At 40.3% G+C, this 23,171-nt stretch overlaps 1 protein-coding gene and 1 non-coding gene across 2 annotated transcripts; both read right to left on the bottom strand.

Annotated features, from left to right (window-relative positions):
* Nucleotides 1-2,370: 2,370 nt before the first annotated feature.
* Nucleotides 2,371-22,518, bottom strand: DAPL1 (death associated protein like 1). The gene is made up of 4 exons (XM_068543967.1): nucleotides 22,444-22,518; nucleotides 14,245-14,332; nucleotides 10,235-10,295; nucleotides 2,371-2,487 (listed from the first exon to the last, which is right to left on the bottom strand). Exons 1-4 carry the CDS (start codon nucleotides 22,499-22,501, stop codon nucleotides 2,371-2,373), a joined length of 324 nt encoding a protein of 107 aa, XP_068400068.1. The 5' UTR covers nucleotides 22,502-22,518.
* Nucleotides 16,237-16,309, bottom strand: TRNAV-UAC (transfer RNA valine (anticodon UAC)). Its single transcript has one exon. It is a non-coding gene; the product is annotated as a tRNA-Val (tRNA).
* Nucleotides 22,519-23,171: the final 653 nt, after the last annotated feature.

Raw genomic sequence — 23,171 nt, forward strand, 5'->3', positions numbered from 1 at the left:
TTGGCTTGCCAATTTCCCATTGGCCTAATAGCTCCTGGTGGGCAAGGGCTAGTAGTGTCTTACTCATCTTGGTAGTGCGTAGGATACAGCCTGTTGAACTGAGGAGGAATGAGCTAAATTACCTGTCGGTAAACCCCCAGCCCTTCACTGACGGACGCCCCCTCCCCCATCGTCCTGGCTTTTGCTGGGTCTGTGACCACATGTAGGGGCTTCTAACTGCGTGGGGTCACAGCCCACTGGTGCAGGGCTGCATTCCCCAGGAGGGAGAGGGAACAGCCCCTGTGGCTTTCTATAAGCACAGCCCTATCACCACAGATTTCTCTTATCAGCCTGGTTCTTCTTCAAGATATTTCCAGTCATTCCAAGACAGTCTCCAAGATAATTCCAGTTTCCTTTCAGATCTGGAGTTCACATCAAACTTCTTCCTATGATTCGGTGATTCAAGTGACTGCAATTGTGGGCCTGGGTTAATGTGCCGGTTGGTCCTCGCTGCCTAGTGTCCTTTTGAGCAGCCTCTCTTGCCCTGCAATTCACCTTCTGTCTCAGGACAGAGAGAATGTCGTACTTTTCTCTTTGCACTTCCTTGGGGTGGTTGGCCCTCACATCACCCTCTGGAAAGGCAAATGTAGCAGTGCTGCCACCTTTGCTTCCCATGTGTCTTATCACCCTCCCCAGTTTCCTCCCTGCTGTCATCTAGCCCAAATCTTCAGCTTTCCTATTCTAGGTTCAGCTTATATCATCTCTCACAGTTCTCTGCAACTGCTACAGTTCTGGTAGCTTCTAGGACAATCATCCTGGTATCACCTTGCTCTCAATACCCTTTAAATGGCTTATTACAAATCCCTGTGTCCATTTTGTCTTCTTCCCAGTATGCCACCGAGGGTTCAACTCAGGGGTCCGATGTTCTTGTGCTTGTATGACAAGGATCAGAAAGGTTGAGTGGCTTGCTTGAGGTTTATGACCTAGTAAGGGTCAGACATGGAACCCCAGTTTCCTTATCACAGTCCAGTGTTATACCCAGTACCCACCATCTGGCTTAGACTTGGCTACTGTCCCCTGGGAAGCGATGGCTCACCTTGAACTTCTGTGCATTTATTTGCCTTGCAACATTTACCTTTTTGGAATATTTCTGACAATAGTCCCAGAGGACTGAGAACTGAGCTAAGCCAGCGTGGGGTGGTCAGGACTAACTGCCTTATTGATTCATGGGGGCGCTGACTGAAGCTTGATATTGTCTCAAACAGTTCTCTTAATCCTGAAAAAGAGCTAAACAATGCAGGAGAGGAGGTGAGGTGCAACGTCATGACCACTGGGCCTTCGCCAGGTGCCTTTGGATTTCCAGGAATCAGAGACAGTCTTGGCATCAGGTCATACTCCAAGGGCTGTCAACCTGTAAAGTGATGGGCTGGAGTGCTGACCCCTTCCTTGGGTAGAGAGAAATGCTGATTGTTGGATAGCATTATTAGTTAGAGGTGCAGAATGGTGGAACTATGAGTGGCCGCTAACTTCTGTGGGAAAAAAATGTGGTTGTCCCCTACTGTCACCTGAGGATGCTCTTGGCTATTCACCTGTGAGCATATGTAGTGTGTGTGAGTGTGTGTGTGTGTGTGTGTGTGTGTGTGTCAGAGGGTAGAAGAGCTAGAGCAGGTTTCCCTCTCACCTCCACCTCCAGTTAAAACCAACTTCTATACCCCAACCACAATGTCCTGTACCATCAGGGCCCCTCAGTTCTAGACATCAACTTTGTGGGAGGCCCTGAGCAAATCTCCCCTTGAAACTAGAATTCTACTTTCCGACCTTGATTGCTTTGCAGAAGAGAATATGTCTGCAATAAATCTAATACTTTCATTTTCCCTCACCAAACCTTCAAAACAAACTATGTATTTATGTGCGAAACTGGAAAAGACATTTCACCTCAAGTGAAAACTTGATCATGTTATACAAACACACTGAGAAGAATCACTCCTTACGTTTGCATAGAATGTTGGCCTTTGCAAGGCTCAGTGTACTGCTTTCTAACCTTTGTCTTCAAGGAGAACTCACTGTGGGTGGAACCACTCAGTCTGCATCAAGGAGAAAAGAGCTTATCCAGGGAGGTGGAGTGGATAGTCCAGTATTCTAGATTCTCCACTTATTCAACAAAATTACACACGTAAACATCAATGGGATCCTGACTAGGACCAAAATGAGGCCCAGGAATGAACCGGATTTGCAATTTTGGATGCTTTATTACCTAAAGTCAGAAGAGAAGATATAAAAGCTATTTTATTTACCAAGAAAGTGCACTAGACCTGTGGAAAGTTGGTCCTTTTTGCTAAGCTCTCAGATATTAGAGGCAGTTGGCTAGACGGCTGTGTTTTACATCCCAGCTTAACATTTTCGAGGCTGCTGAATAATGTAGATCCTTTTCAGTGGAGTGACCTTCTCCAGAGCAGGTCTGGGTTTTTGATGTGCCATGTGCATTATTGCTGGAAATTTATGGCTGAGCTAAAGGTGAGGAGGAAAGAAAAAAATGAGCATATTGGATCTTTTTGGTCATAAAGTATTAAAGTAGTAGAAAACAAAACATCTGGTCAGAGGAATTTCACAGTTTTGTTTACTTCTTTGATAGTATCTCTTTTTTCCATACCACCTCTAACTCTGTATCCACGGATATACTTGTTAACCTGGGTTTTCCCTCATTAGTGTGTTTCTAATTTTTTAAAATTATAAAATATATTATATAAATTATATATATATATATATATATATATATATATATATATATGTTTTGAAGTGACATTTTTAAAGGTAGAAATATCTTCATCAGTCCTCCAATATTAGAAATTATTCTGGCACTACTATGCATATAGGGAACACTATATGCTAAGAAGGCTATGGGGACATTGAAGAAGGTCCTGGGGTGGGGAGGAAGAACGCCTCAGATGTCAGAAGATCAGAAATAAAGAACCTCTGAAAGAAGTTACAATGAGTTAGGGGTTTTTTAGGTTGAAGTATGTGAAATTGGCCATTTTATAAGGTTCAAACTAAACAGTCTGGTAAAGAGAAGGCTGAGGAATGCCTTATTAGCTTCAGGTAACAAAAGTTCTCACTAGTCATCTCTGCAGAAGACATCTATGAGGAAATGAGCTTAAATAGATTTAAATTAACACAGACTGAGACTTTGACAATAAGAGGAATTTCATATGGAACAAAGAGACCTTATGGAATTTACATTAAGGACAGCTTAAGATGGAAAGGATGCCTAATGCTGCAAGTCTTTCAGGCATAGTTTTCCTAGGAGGAGAATTTGGACCCAGAGGCCTTTTGGTTCCATTCCAGTTCTTGGTTTTCAAGCCCACTGATTCAATATAAAGGTACCTAAGAACACCTTCCCTAGCCAGCAAGGAAGGGATGCCTCAGCTCACTAGGAATTTAATTTATCACTATTGAACTTAGATGCCCTTGCCTTGACACTCAAATAAAAGGAGAGATAAACTGTTCATGACCCCAAACATCACACTGTTTATGGTTTGTTTGGGCTCTTCTAAGCCAGGGAAAACATATGTGCCTTACATCACTTCTCAAATGTCCCTGAGCTCTGAGCACACAGCATTCCCTTTCATGTGAAACTTGGCTCCAGAAAGTTCTTTCTTCTTGGTCTTAAAAAAATTAAACATACTAGAAGAATATACACTGAAGTGTTAACAATGATTATCTCTGAGGGGTAGAATTATGGGCAATTCCTAGTCTTTTTCTTTACTTTGCCTTTGTTTCTCTAAAAGTTTTCTTTTACAATGAGAAGGTAAAAGTTGTGTAATAATTAAATCCAAGGATGGTCTATGCTGGCATTCTAGTAGAAAGGAAGAAACATAATTGAGGTATTGGTTATAAGTATTACTTTACAATCTAACAAAAGAGCTACTGATTTATTTTTTTGCCAGATCAGTTATCATTGGGCCACTTGACATGCATTTTATAGTGTGGTAAAGGCAGAGTGTTTTGTTTTGTTTTGTTTTTCTTTTAACGTTAGAACCAGAAGGAAACTTAAGAGGTCATTGACTTCAGTAGTTTTCTTCCAGACTAGGTGTCTTTAGTGTCAACTAAAACAGATGGATTATTTCAGGTTAGCTCTAAATCACATTGAAGAGATTACAGGTAGGAAGATCTACTTGGCAAGTTACTTAAAGTCAAATGTAAGGTAAAGGGGGGTGAGAAAGGAAATGAACAAATAATTCTGATATAACAGAAATCTGGGCAATTAGCCAAGGTGAGATGGATGGGGCAAGATGACAAGCTGAGAAAGAAGAGAGAAAACCACAATGTTGATTGTTGCTCTTAAGGTGTCAGAGTGATGATGGGTGGAGGTGGGAAAGGAAAGGGGAGAGGAGAACGGTGTGAGAGGACACACTTATTGCTTAATTTGGCACTAACTCATTATTTGATCATTTCCAGGGTTATCTCCACGATTCAGGGGCTACATTTTTTGATCATTTAAAAAATTGCGATAAAATACATATAACATAAAATTCACCATTTCAACAATTTTTAAATACACAGGTTAGCAGCAATACATACACTTACATTGTTGTATAACCATCACTACCATCCATCTCCAGAACTTTTTCATCATACCAAACTGAAACTCTGTACCCATTAAAGAATAATTCCTCATTACCTCCTCTGCCAGCCTTTGGTAACCACCATTCTACCTTCTCTCTCCATGAATTTGACTACTTCATGTATCTCATAAATGTGAAAGCATGCAATACTTGTCCTTTTGTGTCTGGCTGATTTCATTTAACATAATGTCTTCAAGATTTATCCATGTTGCAGTATGTGTCAGAATTTCCTTCCTTTTTAAGGTTGAATAATATTCCATTGCATGTATATAGACCACATTTTGTTTATCCATTCATATGCTGATGGACACTTGGGTGGCTTCCATCTTTTAACTATTGTGAATAATGTTGCTATGAACACTGTTGCACAAATATCTCTTCAAATTTCTGCTTTTAATTCTTTTGGCTATATATTCAGAAGCAAAATTGTTAGATCATACAGTAATTCAATATTTAATTTTTTGAGGAACTGCCATATTGTTTTCTATAGTGGCTACACCATTTTACATTCTCACCAGGAAGGCACAAGGGTTAGGGGCTACCTTTCAACTAAGGCATTTAACTGAGGTTGTAAAAGCTCTGCTCAACTGCTTCTCAAAAGAGGAATGCCACAGATCAGAATGAATGGGAGACTGCCCCTGGGGGCTGTTGGCCATCTGTGAACTGGTCTGGCAAAATTTAGGGGGAAAAAAATCAACAGGATTGAGAAAATAGTGGAAACAATTCCAGCAAGGATAACAGCCTTAGATAAACTGCCCATAATTATTAAATTACAAATGTACAAGTTGCGGAGGGTAAGGGCTTTATAGGGACAGGTGAAAATACAACCAGAGAGTCAAGTTCTCTTTCTCAAATACCCCACCCCCTCAATCAGGAGCATCCTAATATAGAAAGACTTGGGGGTTGTGGGTGGAGAGTCTATAAAGGGTCTACCTTCAGATGATGGAACTGTAAATAATAGTCAATCATTAAATGCCCTGTTTCTTTGCTGTAGATTTTATACCAATGGAGATAGGAACATTTTATATTCAAGTCCAGACTAGAAATAAGTAGGAATAGCTTTCTAACCTACAACCTGTGCTTTAGTCTGACATCTTAACTTTGGGGACACTTTGGATTTTTCATCATTAATCTTTGTAAAATGATAGGGTTTGTAGAATGAAAGGTGTTTGCCTGACTCATTAGGGTAAAAGAATCTAGGTTAACCCCACAAGAGAAAGAAGGATATGTGTAAGGATTCTTCCTGGCTGTGACTCCATCCCATAAGGGGCAAAATATTGAACTTGAAAAGCAGATCAATAGAAACTTCCACATTGAGAATTTACCTTCATCTTGGGAAGTTGTGACCTCAGAGACTACATTTTTCATTTCAGAGAAAAAGTCAAAGAAGTATGGTAAAAGTCTTTATGATTAGAGCTATGAAAGAAATTCTGGAAATTAAAAAGTCGGTGGCAGGTTTTGTTTTAGAGCCTGAAGTCAGGTGGTATTAGCAGACTGGCAGCTCTTCATCTTTCCAGGGTGTTAACTTCCAACTTGAATGTTGGCACTAGATTTCCACACCCCGTTAAGCAAAGTGCTTAAAACAAAACATTCAGCTTGAGTCAATGAAATTCAAGGATCATCCTACACAGAACAAGAGAAACCTTTTTAGATTTGCAGATGCCTTTGATAGTTTCCTTTCCCCCAGGATCCCATTTCACATACATCTCACTAACTTTGGCCCTGGTGACATAGCTGGCAGCTTGAAAAGTGGCCCCAATTTAACTAGGCTTCAACAGTCCACCCCCGTCCGCACTATAACCCAACCCCATTACTAATGGTTTAACTGGATACTTTTATGTTGGGAGAAGCTTCACAACTATTGCCAAACTTAACTTCTGTAACTATCCGGAGAATGAATATATTTGGCAGTATCATTCTCTCTCATTCCTTGCCTTAAAATAATTAAGTAAACGAGCAATCATAGATCTCAGGGGAGCTACGTGACTCTAAGGAGTAGATGGAACTTGGTCTAAGACCAGGTCTCCCAGATTTTTCTCTTAGAGAGCTTTGGGGTTACACAACCCCTCTTCTGCAGGAATAAACACGTTACGCGGCCTGTCAGTGGGCAACATGAATTCTCTCAGTATTTAGGGCTGGAAGAGGTGGGAAAGACTGACTAGAGAAGAAGGGAGGGTCTTACCTACCTAGAAAGGTAGTGGGGAGTGAAGTCTGTGTGGAGATGAGTGGGGGAAAGAGTGGCAGGGAAAATTTTAGGCTGCTTCCCACTTAGATTTGTACAATTCCCGCCTCTTGGGAATTATTTTCCAATCTCCCAAATCTTAAACCCTAGGTTGGCTTTAAAGTAGGGTATCCAGACATGAATAGCGTATGGATAGAAATTTCCTGCCATGATTGAATGGTTGCTGAGCTCCTATGAATAGGGCTATAACTCTCACTGTTTTGGACTCTAAGTTCTTAAACTGGTATGAGAATTAACATGGGTTCTAGGAACTAGACATAATTCTAGCTGAGGGCATGAAGGAATGTTAATAAATGCAGAGGCTATGACCCTCATTTCTGCTACTATATTTCTTCTGGCCAGTTGTATATTGTTAGATCTTCATGACAATATATATTGTTGGGAAAATCATTGTAATGCAGATGAAAATTTATCATCAGATATCTATATCTCTCTCTCTATTTTTTTAATAAATTTATTTTATTTATTTTTGGCTGTGCTGGGTCTTCGCTGCTGCGCACGGGCTTTCTCTAGTTGTGGAGAGCAGGGGCTACTCTTCCTTGTTGTGCGTGGGTTTCTCATTGCTGTGGCTTCTCTTGTTGTGGAGCATGGGCCCTAGAGCGCACAGGCTTCAGTAGCTGTGGCACGCGGGCTCAGTAGTTGTGGCTCACGGGCTCTAGAGAGCAGGCTCAGTAGCTGTGGCACGTGGGCTTAGTTGCTCCGTGGCAGGTGGGATCTTCCCGGGCCAGGGCTCGAACCCGTGTCCCCTGCATTGGCAGGTGGATTCTTAACCACTGCGCCACCAGGGAAGCCATATATCTCTATATTTTATATGTCTTATTTTTTTATATTAGGCTGTATAGTTATGCATTTCTTTTTTTAAAATTAAATTTATTTATTTATTTATTTATGGCTGCATTGGGTCTTCGTTGCTGCTAGTTATGCATTTCTTTTCATTAAAAAATTAAGGTATAATTTATCTACAGTAAAATAGATACCCTCTTTAGTGTTTAGTTCTATGGGTTTTCACAAGTGCATACCATCTGTGACCACCACCTCAGTCAAGATATAGAACCGTTCCATCACCCCCCAAAATACCTTCCCATCACTTTGTGGTCAACCCCTCCTCCCACTCTCTGGCAACCACTGATCTCAGCAGGCCTATTTCTTAAAAGGCATTGGTCTTTCCACCCCAGGTTGACCTTTTTTATTATGAAATTCTATTATGTTTCAGGTTGAGTTATGGATTCAGGGAAGATTTTTCTTAGCTGTAAGGGACCATGTGGATCCCACCAACTTCCAAATTCAAGACAGCGACTTATGGTAATCTTGGGACTTGATTTTATTGCTGGTCTCTTATCCTTTGCCTGGATTCCAAGTGACGCCCTGTAGGATATCTCCCTGGGAATAGAAGCTAACACTTACTGCGGGCTAACTGTATCTGGCTCTGTGCTGAGTCCTTTGCACATGTTCTATACCTTCATTTTATTCTCACAACATCTTCGTGAAGTGGATACTATAAACCACATTCTCATTTACAGGTGAGGAAACAGAAGCACAGAGAAGTGAAGAAACCTGCCCAAAGACACACAGCTAGCAAGTGACAGAGTCAGCATAGGACCCAGGCACCTGATATCTGATGCCAGAATGCCAGAACCTGTTCTAACCAGTAATCTATGCAGTCTTAGCCACAGACCTACGCCAGTAGACATGGAGCTAAGTGTTAAAGGGGCTTTTTTAAAAAAAAATAGATATAATTGCTGTTAAAAATATTTGTAACAGCACACCAACTCAATATTTTCTTATGATTTCTAAATACAACTTATTGTTGTTGTTATTTGTTTCTTCTGTTTATCTTTGAAATTCAGAAGTGATATTTTTAACTGAAAGGGAAAGAACCCTTTATGTCATAGCCATATGCACATGTGTCTATAAAAAACATTAAAGGCTCTGGCATCATACCTAAAGTACAGCATAATCAACCTTTACTGACCACTCTCTTTAAACATTTTATTTTGGGTTAACATATATTCTAGAGGAATATATCTGTTCCACTTAGCTCTACTTACTGTGGACATTCTATTGCCCCTGAGGAAGAAGCGTTTAGTGGGCAGGGGCTGGAGAATGTGCGTGGCAGGTCATCATCCGTCCCTGCCCTTCTTCTAAAGTCAGGAAGGCAAAGAGTCACTTATGACCGCCCCTCTTCCGATCTATCTGATGGGAGAACCGAGCCCCCCTACGTGAGAAGGCTCTGTAGCTTTCGTCTATCATTAAGATCTTGCCTGATACTAGTTGCCTCATGGGCTTCAGACACACCTTTTCTTTTCATTGCCATAAAACAGATGTTACTAATTAGAGCAGAGAGTGCAGGCAGGTTACTCTGTGTCGGGCACTGTTCTAAGAACTTCCTGTGTGTGAACCTCATTGATTCCACTCAACAGCCATCTGAAGTATATATATCCTCTTCCTTATCTTCATTTTACAAATGACGAATCAGAGGCACGGGATCAGTAACTTGCTCCAGACCTTAGAGGTAGCAAGTGGAGAAGCCAGTGCCAAACAGGGGTCTCAGAAGTCTAGCCTCACAGTTTCTACTCTAATCATTTTCAGACCCCTGATTTTGGTAATAACAGCAAGTCTTCCTTCTGCAAAGGACACCCGCCCAGTCCTGTCTTTTCAATAAATATGGGGGCAGCAGAAAGAGTGGTCCTTCAATGCCTGAATTCAATGCACCCGCCCCCTAGAAGTAGAATAAGGACCCTCACTCAGCTTACTTACAACATTTAAAAACAAACGATTGAATCCAAAACTAAACTACTGTCTACGTGGGAAGAATTTTCTGAGTTTCCTGAGCTACTTAGAAAGAATTCAAGATACGGAAATAAAAATAGCAATGGTCAACCACCTTCATAAATAGACTTCACTAGATAAAGCCAGCCAATGCCCAGGCTTCCTCCAGCCCCCAAATAGGCAACCCTCCACCACCCACCCTGGCCTCAAATCAAACATTTCCTGTTGGGAGTGAGTGGTGGGGAGGAAGTTCAAAAAGGGCTGAATTCCCAATACACAGGCTGCCTTTTTTATAACAACAGGCCAACGTTTCCAATAAATATTTGGGATGGCAACGTCAGGTTCTGCCAATTTGGCATCATGAGTCTTGCTTAATTTACTATCTTATTTTTGAAATGATTTATTAAATAGACACTAGGAATTTGCGAGCATCAGCTTTTCTCATCAAAACCACTTTGTGTTCCTTGAACTGAGAGCAGATTCTTTCACAAGGACATCAAACCTCTGAGTTGGAAAACACCCCAGTGGCCATCAGCTCATTCACCCATGCAGCCTGACCGGCGGGGCGGCTGGGTGAATACTGGCTGGGAGCATCACGTGACGCACCTCACCCATGGCTCACCTTCTCCAGAGTATCGTTCAGGGCATCCATCGTCTGTATTTTGGCAGCATTTGCAATGGCACTGTGAAGATGAAAAGAAACTTCACATAGAAATGGAAACTTTCCCACTAAAGAGGCTAAACCATTTTTACAGAGGGTTTTCTACTTGGCCTTTTAGCTTTCATTCTGCTTCTTGGCTACTTCTGGAAGACAAAAAAAAAAAAAAAAAAAAATCCTACCCTGTGTGCCCATGTACTACAACAAGCTTTGCAGGCCAACTTATTATAATTAATATTTTTAAACTTTTCATCAAAGTACAGCATACATGCAGAAAGGTGCACGTATTATCAACGTATAGGCTGGTGAACATTCACAGACTTGTAACACTAGTCAAAACAGTTGCCCCTAAGGATAATCACTACCCTGACTTACAGCCCCATATATTAGTTTTGACTTTATTTGTATATCATAAAATGTACCATACAGCAGGTGCTCTTTTGTGTCTGGCTTCTTTTCTCAGGCCAAGTTATTTGCTAGGAGAGTTTCAATCAGGGCTGAGCTTACAGTGCAATTTCTTGACGGGAACTCTGCGCTTGGCATACTTTTTTCTGGATGGTTTGTGTTGGTTAGTAGAAGTTCTTGGGGTATGGACACAGATTGATGATGCTTAGAAATTTATTTTCTACGCTATATTTTTCAAAAGCTATTCTCCTAGAAGATATAAGGAGGTGTTTGTCCACAAAAAGGAGGAAATCCTATCCATGCAAACACTCACGAAGCAGATATAAAGAGCAGAGGTGACTCATGGGGGAGCTAGGGAAGCTTCAGGGCCTCTCACTGCACAGTCTCCTTTCAAGGCCCTGGGAGGGGCCCTAGCCATTTCATATTTGTAATTTTGTATTATTTTTCCTTAAAATGGTCCTCCAGTTCTATAAGATTCAGCTTCCACATACCTATATCTATCCCTGGTAAACAGGACAAGAGAGCTATTTTTCTGCTGTTTTAAGTTCTGTAGTGGTCCAATTCCCATCTTTTAATGACTATTAGAAAACAACTGAATTTTTTTAAGAGGGCTCCAATCAGCACTTTATGACTCTCTAGGCAGCTCCTCTTCCTGCAGTGTTCACCTGATGTTAGAATTAACAGTAAGTCCCTCTTGCTGAGGTGCAAAGAAACGGATGACTTGTCCATGGCTGCCAACTAGAAGGTCATTTCCAAGCTATGACTCTCGCTCCTGAGCCCCTGGCCCAGGCATGTTTACCGGTGTCACACTAAACAGGGCTTACACTTGAGTCAGGTTTTAGTAGCGGGATAGGTTTTCGAAGTTAACCAGCTGGCAATTCAATGACAGTGTGACGTCATTTACAGAGTGCTTTCTCTATTCTAGGAACTGTCCTAGATGCTGGGTCAGGAGATAAATAATATGTGACTCCCACCCTTGAGGACTTATAGCTTTGCTTTAATTATGTGATAGTTATTTTCTGATTCAGAAGAAACAAAAGCTTAATGCCAAAGGGGCAAATTTTTAAAAATTGAGGTATAGCTGACATATAATATTACATTAGTTTCAGGTGTACCACATAATGATTTGATATTTGTATATACTGCAAAATGAGCACCCAATAAGTCTAGTTAACACCCCTCACCATACATAGTTAAATGTTTTTTCTTGTAATGAGAAGTTCTAAGGTGTACCCTCTTAGTAACTTACAAATATACAATACGGTATCATTAACTATAGTCATCATGCTATAATTTCATCCCCAGGGCTTAATTATTTTATAACTCTAAGTTTGTGCCTCTTGATCTCTTTCACCCATTGTCTACCCCAGACACCAGTCCCCTCTCCCCCCAGCTTTGGCAACCACTAATCTGCTCTCTGCACCTATGAGCTTGAGTTTTTGCTGTTGTTGTCCTGTTTATTTTTCTTCTTAGATTCCACATACAAGAGAGATCATATGGCACTGCCTTTCTCTGTCTGACTTATTTCACTTAGTATAATGCCCTCAGTGTCCATCCACGTTGTTACAAGTGGCAGGATGTCCTTCTTTTTTATGGCTGAACAGTATTCCTCTGTGTGTATGTATGTGTGTGTATGTGTGTGTGTGTGTGTGTATCACATTTTTTTATCCATTCATCCATCGATGGACACCTGGGTTGCTTCAATGTCTTGGCTACTGTAATAATGCTGCAATAAATGTGGAGGTGCATGTATCTTTTCAAGATAGGGTTTCATTTTCTTCAGACAAATACTCAGAATTGGAGTTGCTGGATCACATGGTAGTTGTAGTTGTAATGTTTTGAGGAAACTCCATACTGCTTTCCACAGTGGCTGCACCAATGTGTATTACAAGCTATCAGTGCACAGAGGTTCCCTTTTTCCCATGTCCTTGCCACAGCTTGGTATTTCTTGACTTTTTGTTAATAGCCATTCTGACAGATGTAAGGTGATATTTCATTGTAGTTTTGATTTGCATTTCCCTGATTATTAATAATGTTGAGCACCTTTTCAGGTACCTGTTGGCTATCTGTATATCTTCTTTGGAAAAATGTCTATTCAAATCTTCTGCCCAGTTTTAAACTGGCTTGTTTGCTTTCCTGCTACTGAACTGTATGCGTTCTTTATATATTTTGGATAGAGTATTTCATTTTTTTAAAATTTAATTCTTATATTTTAATTTTATTATCTTTTTATTATTATTACTAATCTTACTTTTGGCTGCGTTGGGTCTTCGTTGCTGCGCGCCGGCTTTTTTCTAGTTGCGGCGAGCGGGGGCTACTCTTCATTGCGGTGTGCGGGCTTCTCATTGCGGTGGCTTCTCTTGTTGCGGAGCACAGGCTCTAGGCACTCAGGCTTCGGTAGTTGTGGCGCACGGGCTTCAGTAGTTGTGGCTCGTGGGTTCTAGGTACGCAGGCTTCAGTAGTTGTGGCTCGTGGGCTCTAGAGCGCAGGCTCAGTAGTTGTGGTGCACGGGCTTAGTTGCTCCGCGGCATGTGGGATCTTCCCAGACCAGGGCTCGAACCCATGTCACCTGCATTGGCAGGCGGATTCTTAACCACTGCGCCACCAGGGAAGCCCAGAGTATTTCATTTTAAAGTAGAAAAATCCTCAAAAAATTTCCCTCCCAGAAATTGAGAAGAAAACTTTTAAAGTGATCTAAAAAGTAATTTTATACAGAAAGAAAAAACCCACAAAAAAACCCGAGAAATTCCATAGCCTATTTCCCTCCACACTTTCTTTCTGAGACTGTTACCACTTTAACTCTTAAGGACGTATCTGAGCATCCTCTAATTCACTCCTTTTGAATCACTCATGAGCTCACCTATGGAAACCATCCTGAAATAGGCTCTGAAGCGCCTCTACTTGGAGGAGCTGGTTTCACATGTTCACTTCTTTTTGAAGGCACTATTTTTCTTACCCAAGGCGTAGAGGGGCTGGTCCATTTGTACATGAGATCCAGCCCTCGGCTCTCTGCCTAGCTCTGAGAAAAGTGCAGTGTGTCAAGGTTACTGCGGAAGGAGCAGGGAGAAAACAACCTCTGTATCCAAATTCCTTCCAGATGTGCCAAATACAGTGGCCATTATTTTCTAAATAACTGAGTGAGGAATTTAAAAAAAAAAGCAAAAAAGCACATTTATTTTTAATTCAGATTTGCTTCAGCAGAAAGCTTATTGCAAACACAGGGCCAGCTTAGGGACAGTACTTTAAAGGCTAAGGTGAAAATAAGATACAGGGACGTGAGTCCTGTTTGGATGCATTCAGGACCTTGCTTTTTAAGCAGGAGGCAATTGGGCTGGCTGCAGGGAAGAGGAGGATGGGCAGAGAGAGTCCTCCAGAGGGTAGTTAACCCCCTCTCCCATGCTGACCCCCACCCCTACCCCACCCCACCATGCCAGCTGCCTCTAACTCTGGTTAGTAAGTGCCTAGGGAGCCTTGGTTTGTCCTAAGATCCAGCGAAGCCTCTGACTTCTGGCAGTAGCGTCACTTAAAAATCAAGATGAAGAAGGAAAAGAAATTAAGCAGTCCCCTACCTTGTTTTCTCTAATCCCATTTTCTTGGTGTGTCTCTCCAAGACGCCAATTTCTTGTTTTTTGGAAATTCGCTTTCCTCCAGCTTTTACTATAAACAAATAAGCATCAACAAGGGAGTCATATTTAGGGCAGCAAGAGACAGTTTGCTTTGTTATTCAAGATATGAATTTATTGTAGATTTGAAGAATTTCAGAACTTTTTGAAGAGCTAAACTTTAATCTAAAACAACATAATCAAAAGGTACCCTGAACTAGCATAACAGAAGAAAAAAATATTTTGGGCAAACAAGGTGGGAAGGAGAGAAGAGCTAAGGTTTTTGCTTGTCTGTGTTCGGAGAGGGGGACCTGAGGCTAAAAAAGGCAGAGGTGTTTATTACATCTTCGATTTGGGGAGGAGATAACAATTTATTCCCTTAGGCATTTTACTGAAAAACATTTTTTCTTATTATCAAATCAATTACATTCTTCATGACAGCAACCGACAATTACAATGTGACCCTTCTGTTTTCCCACAAGATTAAAGTGCAAGGCTTGCAAAAATTTTTTTTCAACCAAAGCTTTCAAAAGCTAGATTGGAGAATGAGCCAAAAGTCAGGGCATGTGGTGATAACACGCATTTAATTCAAGAGAGATGCTTCTGATCCCACCAGATGCCCACCTTCCATCCCAGACCCCAAACCTCCGATGTTGGAGGAGCTCAGATGTTCTAATGAGTAATTAAACTGCATTAATAATCCTGCCATTCAAGAGATCAATTAGTGTTAATTAGGCTACAGATGACCTAACAGCAATTCAAGTGTTTAACAATGTCGGATGAAATCAACTTTTGAAAAGGAGCAGCCCATTTCAGATTGCAAGTCAAAGCAAATACTTTTTTCTGTTCCCAGGAAATTTGCACATCTGAAATCTGACAAGCTCAAATGAGAAAAAGCTAAATGGACATTGATTTGTTTGAACCTGTTAATTCTTTTTATGGAAATGTCAGATTGGCAATTTTCTAAAACTGGCTCCAATAAAGTGAAAAATAGGAAAACCTATTTCTCAATGCCCTCGTGAATTGACTTCATCATTTTTCTTTTAAAATTATTATTTAATTAATTTTTTTGATTATGTAATAGTACATGCATAAGGCACACAATTCAAAAATCATGGAAAGGTCTGCAGTCTCCCTTCTACCATTATTTTTAGGCCTACAGTTCATCTCCCTAGATAGTGCTAACGTTAACAAGTTCCTATGTATTCATTGATAGACATTCTATACACATACCTATACATTTTTTTAAATGGCAGCATACGTTGTTCTACATCTTGTTTGTTTATACTTTTCATTCAGTCATGTACTTTGGAGTAAGTTCCCTATCGATATATATCTATAGAGAGAACGTCTTTCTTTTTAACATCTGCTTTAAAATTTCATTATATGAACATTCTGTGTTTACTTAACCAATTTCCAACCGTTGGACATTTTAGATGTTTCTAATCCATTGTTATCACAAACAATGCTACAATGAATATCCTTTGCATATACATAATTCTGCACAAGTGCAAGTATATCCATGGGATAAATTCCTAGAAATGATCTTGTTAATTCTTAAGAGTATGTGCATTTGAAATTTTACTAAATCTTGCCAAGTCACCCTTCACAGTGGTTGCACCAGTTTACAATCTCAACAGCTACAATGACAGTGATTGTTTCACTATATCTCAAGCAACAGTGAGAATTAGAAAATGTTTGGCTTTATCAACCAATAAGAAAAGTAATTTGTCTTTCTTATATTTTATTAAAAGTTGAGCTTATTTCTGTGTTTCAGAAGCCAGTTGTATTTTCTTTTATAAACTGTTCACATTTTTGGTCCATTTGTCCTGTTGGACTTCTGTTCCATTAATCTCTCTGTTTATATGCCATTACAACTTTATTTTAATGATTGTACCTTTATAACATATTTAAAAAAAATTCTTTTTTGGCCGCACCACGCGTCATGTGGGATCTTAGTTCCCTGACCAGGGATCGAACCCGTGCCCCCTGCAGTGTAAGTGCGGAGTCTTAACCACTGGACCACCAGGGAAGTCCCTAACATATTTTAATTTTGATAGTCCTTCTTTGCTACATTTTCTTTGCAGAATTTTATTAGCTATTCTTATTTATTTTTCCATATGAACTTTTGAATCAGTTTGTCAATTCCCTCCAAAAAATCCTGCTGGTAGTTTTTTAATGGTCTTGCTTTAGATTTATAGATTTTTTTTTTTTAAGGGAAAATTCGTATCTTTATATTCCTGGTTGCTCTCTATTCAAGAACATGGTATGCTTTTCCATTTTCTACATTTTCTTTTGGGTCCCTCAGTAACTTGTTCACATAAATCTTACACATTTATTGTTAGGTTTATTCCCTAAGTATTTTCTCTTTTTTGCTGCTGTTGCAGTTGTAGAGAGGGTCTATTCTTCCATTATAGCTTTCACAGATTGTTGTTCTTATATTAATATCATTGATTTTATACCCAGATCTTATTGAATTCTCTTACTATTTATAATATTTTTGTTGACTCCCTTAGGTTTTCCAGGTAAAAAAAATTTATATAATCTGCAAATAATTATAATATTACTTTCTCTAGAATAATATTAAATAGTGGTGTTGATGGACATCTTTGTCATCCTAATTTTTAATGGATTGCTTTTAGTGTTTTCCCATTAAGTATGATGTATACTTAGTTGGATATACACACGCACATATTTACAATATATATATAATGTATATTCAAATATATTTCTTTCATCATATTAAGGAAATATCTTTCTATTACTGTTTCATTGGGCTTAAAAAATTACAAACACATGTTGAATTTTATCAAATGCCTTTTTATTATCATGTATATAATATGGTTTTTCACCTTAATGAGGTTAATTATATTAATAGATAAAAATTTTATAAATATATATTAATGAATATTTTACTATCAAACCATTCTTGTGTTCATGGAATAAGCTCCACTTGGTCATTTTGAATCACCAAGTTTTTTTTTATTGATTATAAAGGCGTCTCACTAGAATTCTGTAATATTAGATACAGTCCAGGAAAAAAATCCTATTTTCATACATGGTCTGCTTTAAATTCACACACACACGAAAAAAAGGCATACAAAATAATCAGCAACAGAAATGAAATAATGTGGAAACACCTTCTGAATAGCCCTGGAATACAGAGATGAAATAAACCAAGGGGTGGCTTTTTCTGGAAGACTGCTTGAGAAGGGTGTGCCACTGTATGAGGAGTGGTGTGGTCCATAGCTTCTTCTACCAAGAGGAATCAAATCACAATAGCTCTAGACCTAGAGCTTGAGCCTTCAGTATCTCTCCCAGCAGTATCTTTCATCCTCCTTATGACAAATGCTTTTAAAACATGGAGTGCTATAATTATTTTCTTATTAGTGTTCCTTTTGTTTTCTCTGATGCTTTTGTTTTTGCATGTTTTCTTCTTCCACTGGTTATTATAGCCAACTGTAGAAGCACACTTGTTATAGTTAAAATAAGCAATAGTTAAAAGTGAGAAGACCTTTGAAATGTTGAGCTCTGTGCCACTCATTTGAAAGAGCACAGACAATTTAGAGAATGTCCAGATGAGAGCAACCAGAGTGGAGAAGGAGCCGTGTCAGACAAGGAACTGGGAAAACTGGAAAGATCGTTTCTGAGGAAGCAAAGACTCAAGGGAAGCTTATGGTGCCATCTTCAAGGAGTTTAGGGGCTGTCTTGTGGAGGAGGAATGATTTACTGGTAAGGAAATGTTATCTAGGGTCAGAGAGCTCTACCCCCTCCTGTGCTCTGTGACCTTGGGCAAGATAAACTCCTCTGAGGCTCAGTTTCTGCATCCCTCAAAAGGGAATAATACTGATTGTTCAGGCTGTCCTAGGGAATAGAGGTGACATAAGAAGCTGGTACATGGTAGGCACTTAATAATTGGTAGTTATTATTATTTATATTTATGTTTTTCCAGAGGAGAGAATGGAAAGCAAAGAATGAAAGTTCCAGAAATGCAGAGTCTGGCTACATATAACTGTGTTAATCAAAGTGAAGAAGATTGCATAGTACAATAGTATATCTCTGGTCCCTTAGTGTGTTAAAGTAAAGAAAAGAAGTGTATCTGCCATGAATATTTTAGAAGGATTTTGGGGAATTTGGTAGAAGTTGAACTAGATGATTTTTATTGTAAGGTCTTTACTGTAATTCTAACTCTTCCCATCTACCTACAAAAGAAAATTTATCATGTCCCTCCCTTTTGAAAGAATATAGTGTACTCAGAGAAACAAATCCCAAAAGAAATTTAAAGAGAATGTAAAGGACTTCCCTGGTGGCCCAGTGGTTAAGAATCTGCCTGCCAGTGCAGGGGACATGGGCTTGAGCCCTGGTCCGGGAAGATCCACATGCTTCGGACCAACTAAGCCCGTGCGCCACAACTACTGAGCCTGCACTCTAGAGCTCGCGAGCCACAACTGTGGAGCCCACATGCCACAACTACTGAAGCCCGTATGCCTAGAGCCCATGCTCTGCAATGAGAAGCCACCGCAATAAGAAGCCCACGCACCACAAAGAAGAGTAGCCCCCGCTCGCCGCAACTAGAGAAAGTCCACGTGCAGCAACAAAGACCCAACGCAGCTAAAAATAAATAAATAAATTTATTTTAAAAAATTTGTAATCACTTACATAATTCCATGCTTAGGTCCTTTCAATAAGCAAAATGAACTAGAGATTTAAAAATGTAAGAGAGAGATGTTTTGGATAGTTTTGTTAGAAAATCTACATTGATGTGGAGAAAATGAAACTTTGCTTTCCTATATCTGAGTAAGAGTTATAATTTTGTGGCGGCATTTGTAGTTTATAACTTTTCGAAAGTTGACCCTTGAGTTTAGAATGCTATATACTAATTTTCCAGTTCAGATTTTCCAGGCATTTTGCACAGTGTTTGGTAGAGGGTAGTCAAGATGAAGAAAGATAAGCCTGCAAGAAAAATTGAGCTTCTTTCCTTCATTAATCAGTGGAGAATGTGTGTGAAAAAGCTGACCACCACAAAGGTTTGGGCAAACTCTGCCTTGTGACTTAGAACGCTCATTTGAATTTAATTAAAAGGTTAGATGTTTGCAAAACGCTTACTTTGCATTCACCGTTGAGTTTTTGGCGTATTCTAAACCGTCAGTCAAGACAAAAGACTCTCATCAGGAAAAGCAAGGAGAGAGGGCTTCAGAGGGAGAGGGCTTGACATGGGCCCACTTTACTGTCACGTCTCTGCCCCTTCTCACCAGCTATGTGGCATTGGGCACGTCCCTCGACCTTGCTGACTTTCAGTTTGCTCCTCTGTGAAACAAAGATGAGGGTACATCATCAGTCTGCAGTACTGGTGCTGTGTCTAGAAGGCTCTGTGCAGTGCCAGTCACACAGGATTGAGTGAATAGCAGCTGTTCTTGTCATCAAACCCCTGTCCCTGTGACCTGTGGGGTAGTGGGTCTCGCAACCTCTCTGTTGAACCTCACAGATCAACTCCCAGAAGTTGACGTGAGCAGACTGGAGTTGAGAGAATTAAGCCTCTGGTGTTTGCTTTTTAAAAAACCATACTAGCCCTTCTGCAGCTATGGTTTCCTCCCCATTTTCTGCATTAGTTTCACCCTTGGGGATACACTCCCCAAACTTCCGTCTCTCTTTAATGAGCCAGAAAATGGATTCTCTCTGGGGGTTCAGTGGTGACCCCTTTGATGGCTCTGACTCATTTGCCTTAAAACAAATTAAAGTGCAAGGAATATACAAAAACTCATGAACTGCTGCTTTTTCTGGTTCATCACATATGTACTTGGTTTCCTTGGATTACCTTCTACTCACACATTTTTGGCTGTTCAGGTAATGGAGTTCTTATAAAACTGAGAGCGAGGCAAAGCAAAACAGCAGAAAATCCTTAGCAGAAAAGCTAAGCTTCCTAGAGCCCAGGCCGCCTCATGTTTAATGTAGTCTTGTTTTACAGCATAGATTTATAACCAGGATTCACAGAGGTACAATATATTATATTAATATACATCAAAGAAAAACCACTAAGCACCCCCTGTGTAGGTGGGAAAGAGTTACAGCTGCTGGCTGACTCTGGAGTGGTTTCACTTTTAACCATGTCGGAGCAGGCACATGTATCTTTCCCATTGCAATTTTCTTCTGCCCTGACGACTGCAGTAGTGCTGAATGCAGCCCGTACACATCAGGAGGTCTTGCAATTGAGGAGAATCATTTCTTTTGATGGCTATGTGTTTTACTAGGCCTGCATTTTACAGGGATTAACATTCATGTGCTGGGTACCTTGCATAGGTTATCTCCTCTCATAGTCATAACAACCTTACAATATCAACGTTATTTATTACCACCTGCTTTAGAGGTGAGAAAACTGAGGCTCAGAGATGTGGAAGGGAAGCAGAGTTTAAATCCAGGACTGTCTGGTTCCAAAGACCATGTCAGACCTTTCACAGACCTTTCATCATGTCTGTGTCCTACTTTCAGGGACCTGTCTATTGCCTATAAAAATCAGGTGAAATTGAATGGAATTCTGGCAATGAATTATTTTTGTTCTATAAATAAAATTTTGTACAGTAGCTATCTGGTTCAGACTTAAAATATATAGCGAGACAATCTGAAGGATGAGGCTTCTTTGCTCCCTTGTTCTCAGTGGGGAGGCAAAAGTCTTCCTTCATCTCCATTCTAATTATCCCATGCCTCTTATCTGTAGTGTCACAGTTCATAATAATTAACTGTCATGCCAGAGGCATTGTGACATGCTTGATGGCGGCATGGTGTGCTATGTACACAGAGTAATTAGCAATCATTAATGGCGGAGACAGAAAGTTCCTGGTGGTTTCATTCAAACTTTCACTTGGTTAAGTTTATCTCTGTGATCTTTGTGTATAAATGTCATTTAGCAAATAAAGTGTTAGCTGAACTGTTTTATGAAGGATTGGGGTGGAAGTGGCGGGAAGAGAATGGCATTTTCTTTTGTCCTTGTGTAGAAACTTCTAATAATTTGCATCGATGGTTCTTGATCATTAATTAGCATCATTAACTTTAAATATAGATAATGTTAAATATTCCTAAATCCAATTACAAACATAAAAAGTCAGGAGTCTGCCACAGGAGACCGGGACAGGGTGCTGAGAAATGGAAACTCAGAATTAGTAGTAAAAATTCTGACTTTGGCTGGGCTGCTCACCAGAAAGCCACTGAACCTTGTGTCAGTTTTTGATGCTTTGTGAAGTTTATACCTGCCATCATCCTCTGCAGCAAAGATGACTGAAATAACCTTGGCTTAGAGGAGCCAAAGAATGATACCAATAAATAAATTTTGTTAATGGAGAAAGGCAAGAACAAAGAGGTCAAGTTGTTGAGATATTTCTTAAGGAAAAAAGAAGAAAGGCAGTTAAAAGAACATCAAATCAGCTACAAATAGGCCTGCATGCCTCAGCCAATCTACATGAACATATGGTTAAGTACAATAAAACTAATTTCCATATTCCAGGGAGTTGATATAAATAGCATACCTTTTTTACAAAAAGAAAAGAACTGTGGATGCTTTGCAAAATGCCTTGATAGCTACTTTTCCAGTCAGCCCCTCCCATGCTAGTGTCCTTATTAAAAAGTGCTCCTCAGCTTGGTGACAGACAAAAGACATTACTGATCACACTGCCCAACCCCAAAGCCTGAGAAGGGAGAGAAAAATTGGGTTGCTCTCTTCTGTGTGGAAGCTAGCTTGGCTGGGTGTGAAGTCAGATGACGTACAGGCACATTCGGGAGACTGAGTCCGAAAGCTGGGACCTCCAGGGAGGAATGTTTCCATGGCAGTAAATTACCTTCCAGGTGTGAATGGGTCACTGCTAACCTACAGCCAGGGAGGGAAGGTCCAAGCTCACCACCTGCTCCTTTCCACCAGTGCCCAATCCCTTATACTCCCATATAGAATTAGGTTTTAATTCAACAGGGCCTGACAAATCCCCAGGTGATTTTCACACAGAAGCCTAAAAGGATCAAAGATAGGAGGAACTCAGGTTGGAGGAAGTTAAAGGAACAAGGGGAGGTTGAGAGCCTTTGCTCTGTTGGGGCACCTCTGTGGAAGGCGCTGCATGGAAGGAGGGGCAGCAGTAGCCGAGGGGTCTTGCTATCTGCAGGACAGAGGGCAGGTGGGCAGCCTACCTGCAGGAGGATGCCCCCCTTTCAATGCGGAGAGCTGGACTTGCATTTCACTTGCCATAGCGCGTGCCAGGGCCAGGGCCAGTGCCGGCGCTCTGGAGGCTGAGTGCAGCTGCCCCACTGCACCCTGGCTTTATATGGGCTGGGGGCGGGGTCCCTTAAGGGCTTTGCTGAGCAGCAACAGGGCTTGTCATCTAGCTTTTCTGGGAACCTACATTTTGGGGGCAAGTTTCCTCTTAGAAGAAAACTTTCTTCATATTCCCTTCATCTGAGAAGTCAAGGTAGCCAGCTAAGGTGACTCTTTCTTTCACAGGAGGAAGGGGAAAGGATAAAACTCAGTGGAATTCTTTTTCTCTCCAACTATTTATCCATCAGGTTTGTATGGTGCACCTACAATGTGACAGGTTTTGTCATATACTCGCATGACAACGAGGGCAAGACAAGATCTTTGCTTCAAGACATCAGTTGTTTTTCTGAGGAGGCAATTATAAAACAAAGTGTGATGCCTTTGTCTTAGTCTTTGCAATTTTAAGCATCTATACTAAGAAAGTAAAATTGGGGATGTGCACAGAGATTTCTGCAAGGGATGGTAATCATATATTTCTCTCTCTCTTTTATTTCCTTTTCAGTATTGATTGGAATCCACATAAACACCCCCAAATAGAGAGGGATACTTAAATAAAGATATAGCCATGAGAGTACTATGTACACATTACAAATTGTGTTTTTGA

The sequence above is a fragment of the Eschrichtius robustus genome, chromosome 5, assembly GCF_028021215.1.
Source record: "Eschrichtius robustus isolate mEscRob2 chromosome 5, mEscRob2.pri, whole genome shotgun sequence".
NCBI lineage: Eukaryota > Metazoa > Chordata > Mammalia > Artiodactyla > Eschrichtiidae > Eschrichtius > Eschrichtius robustus.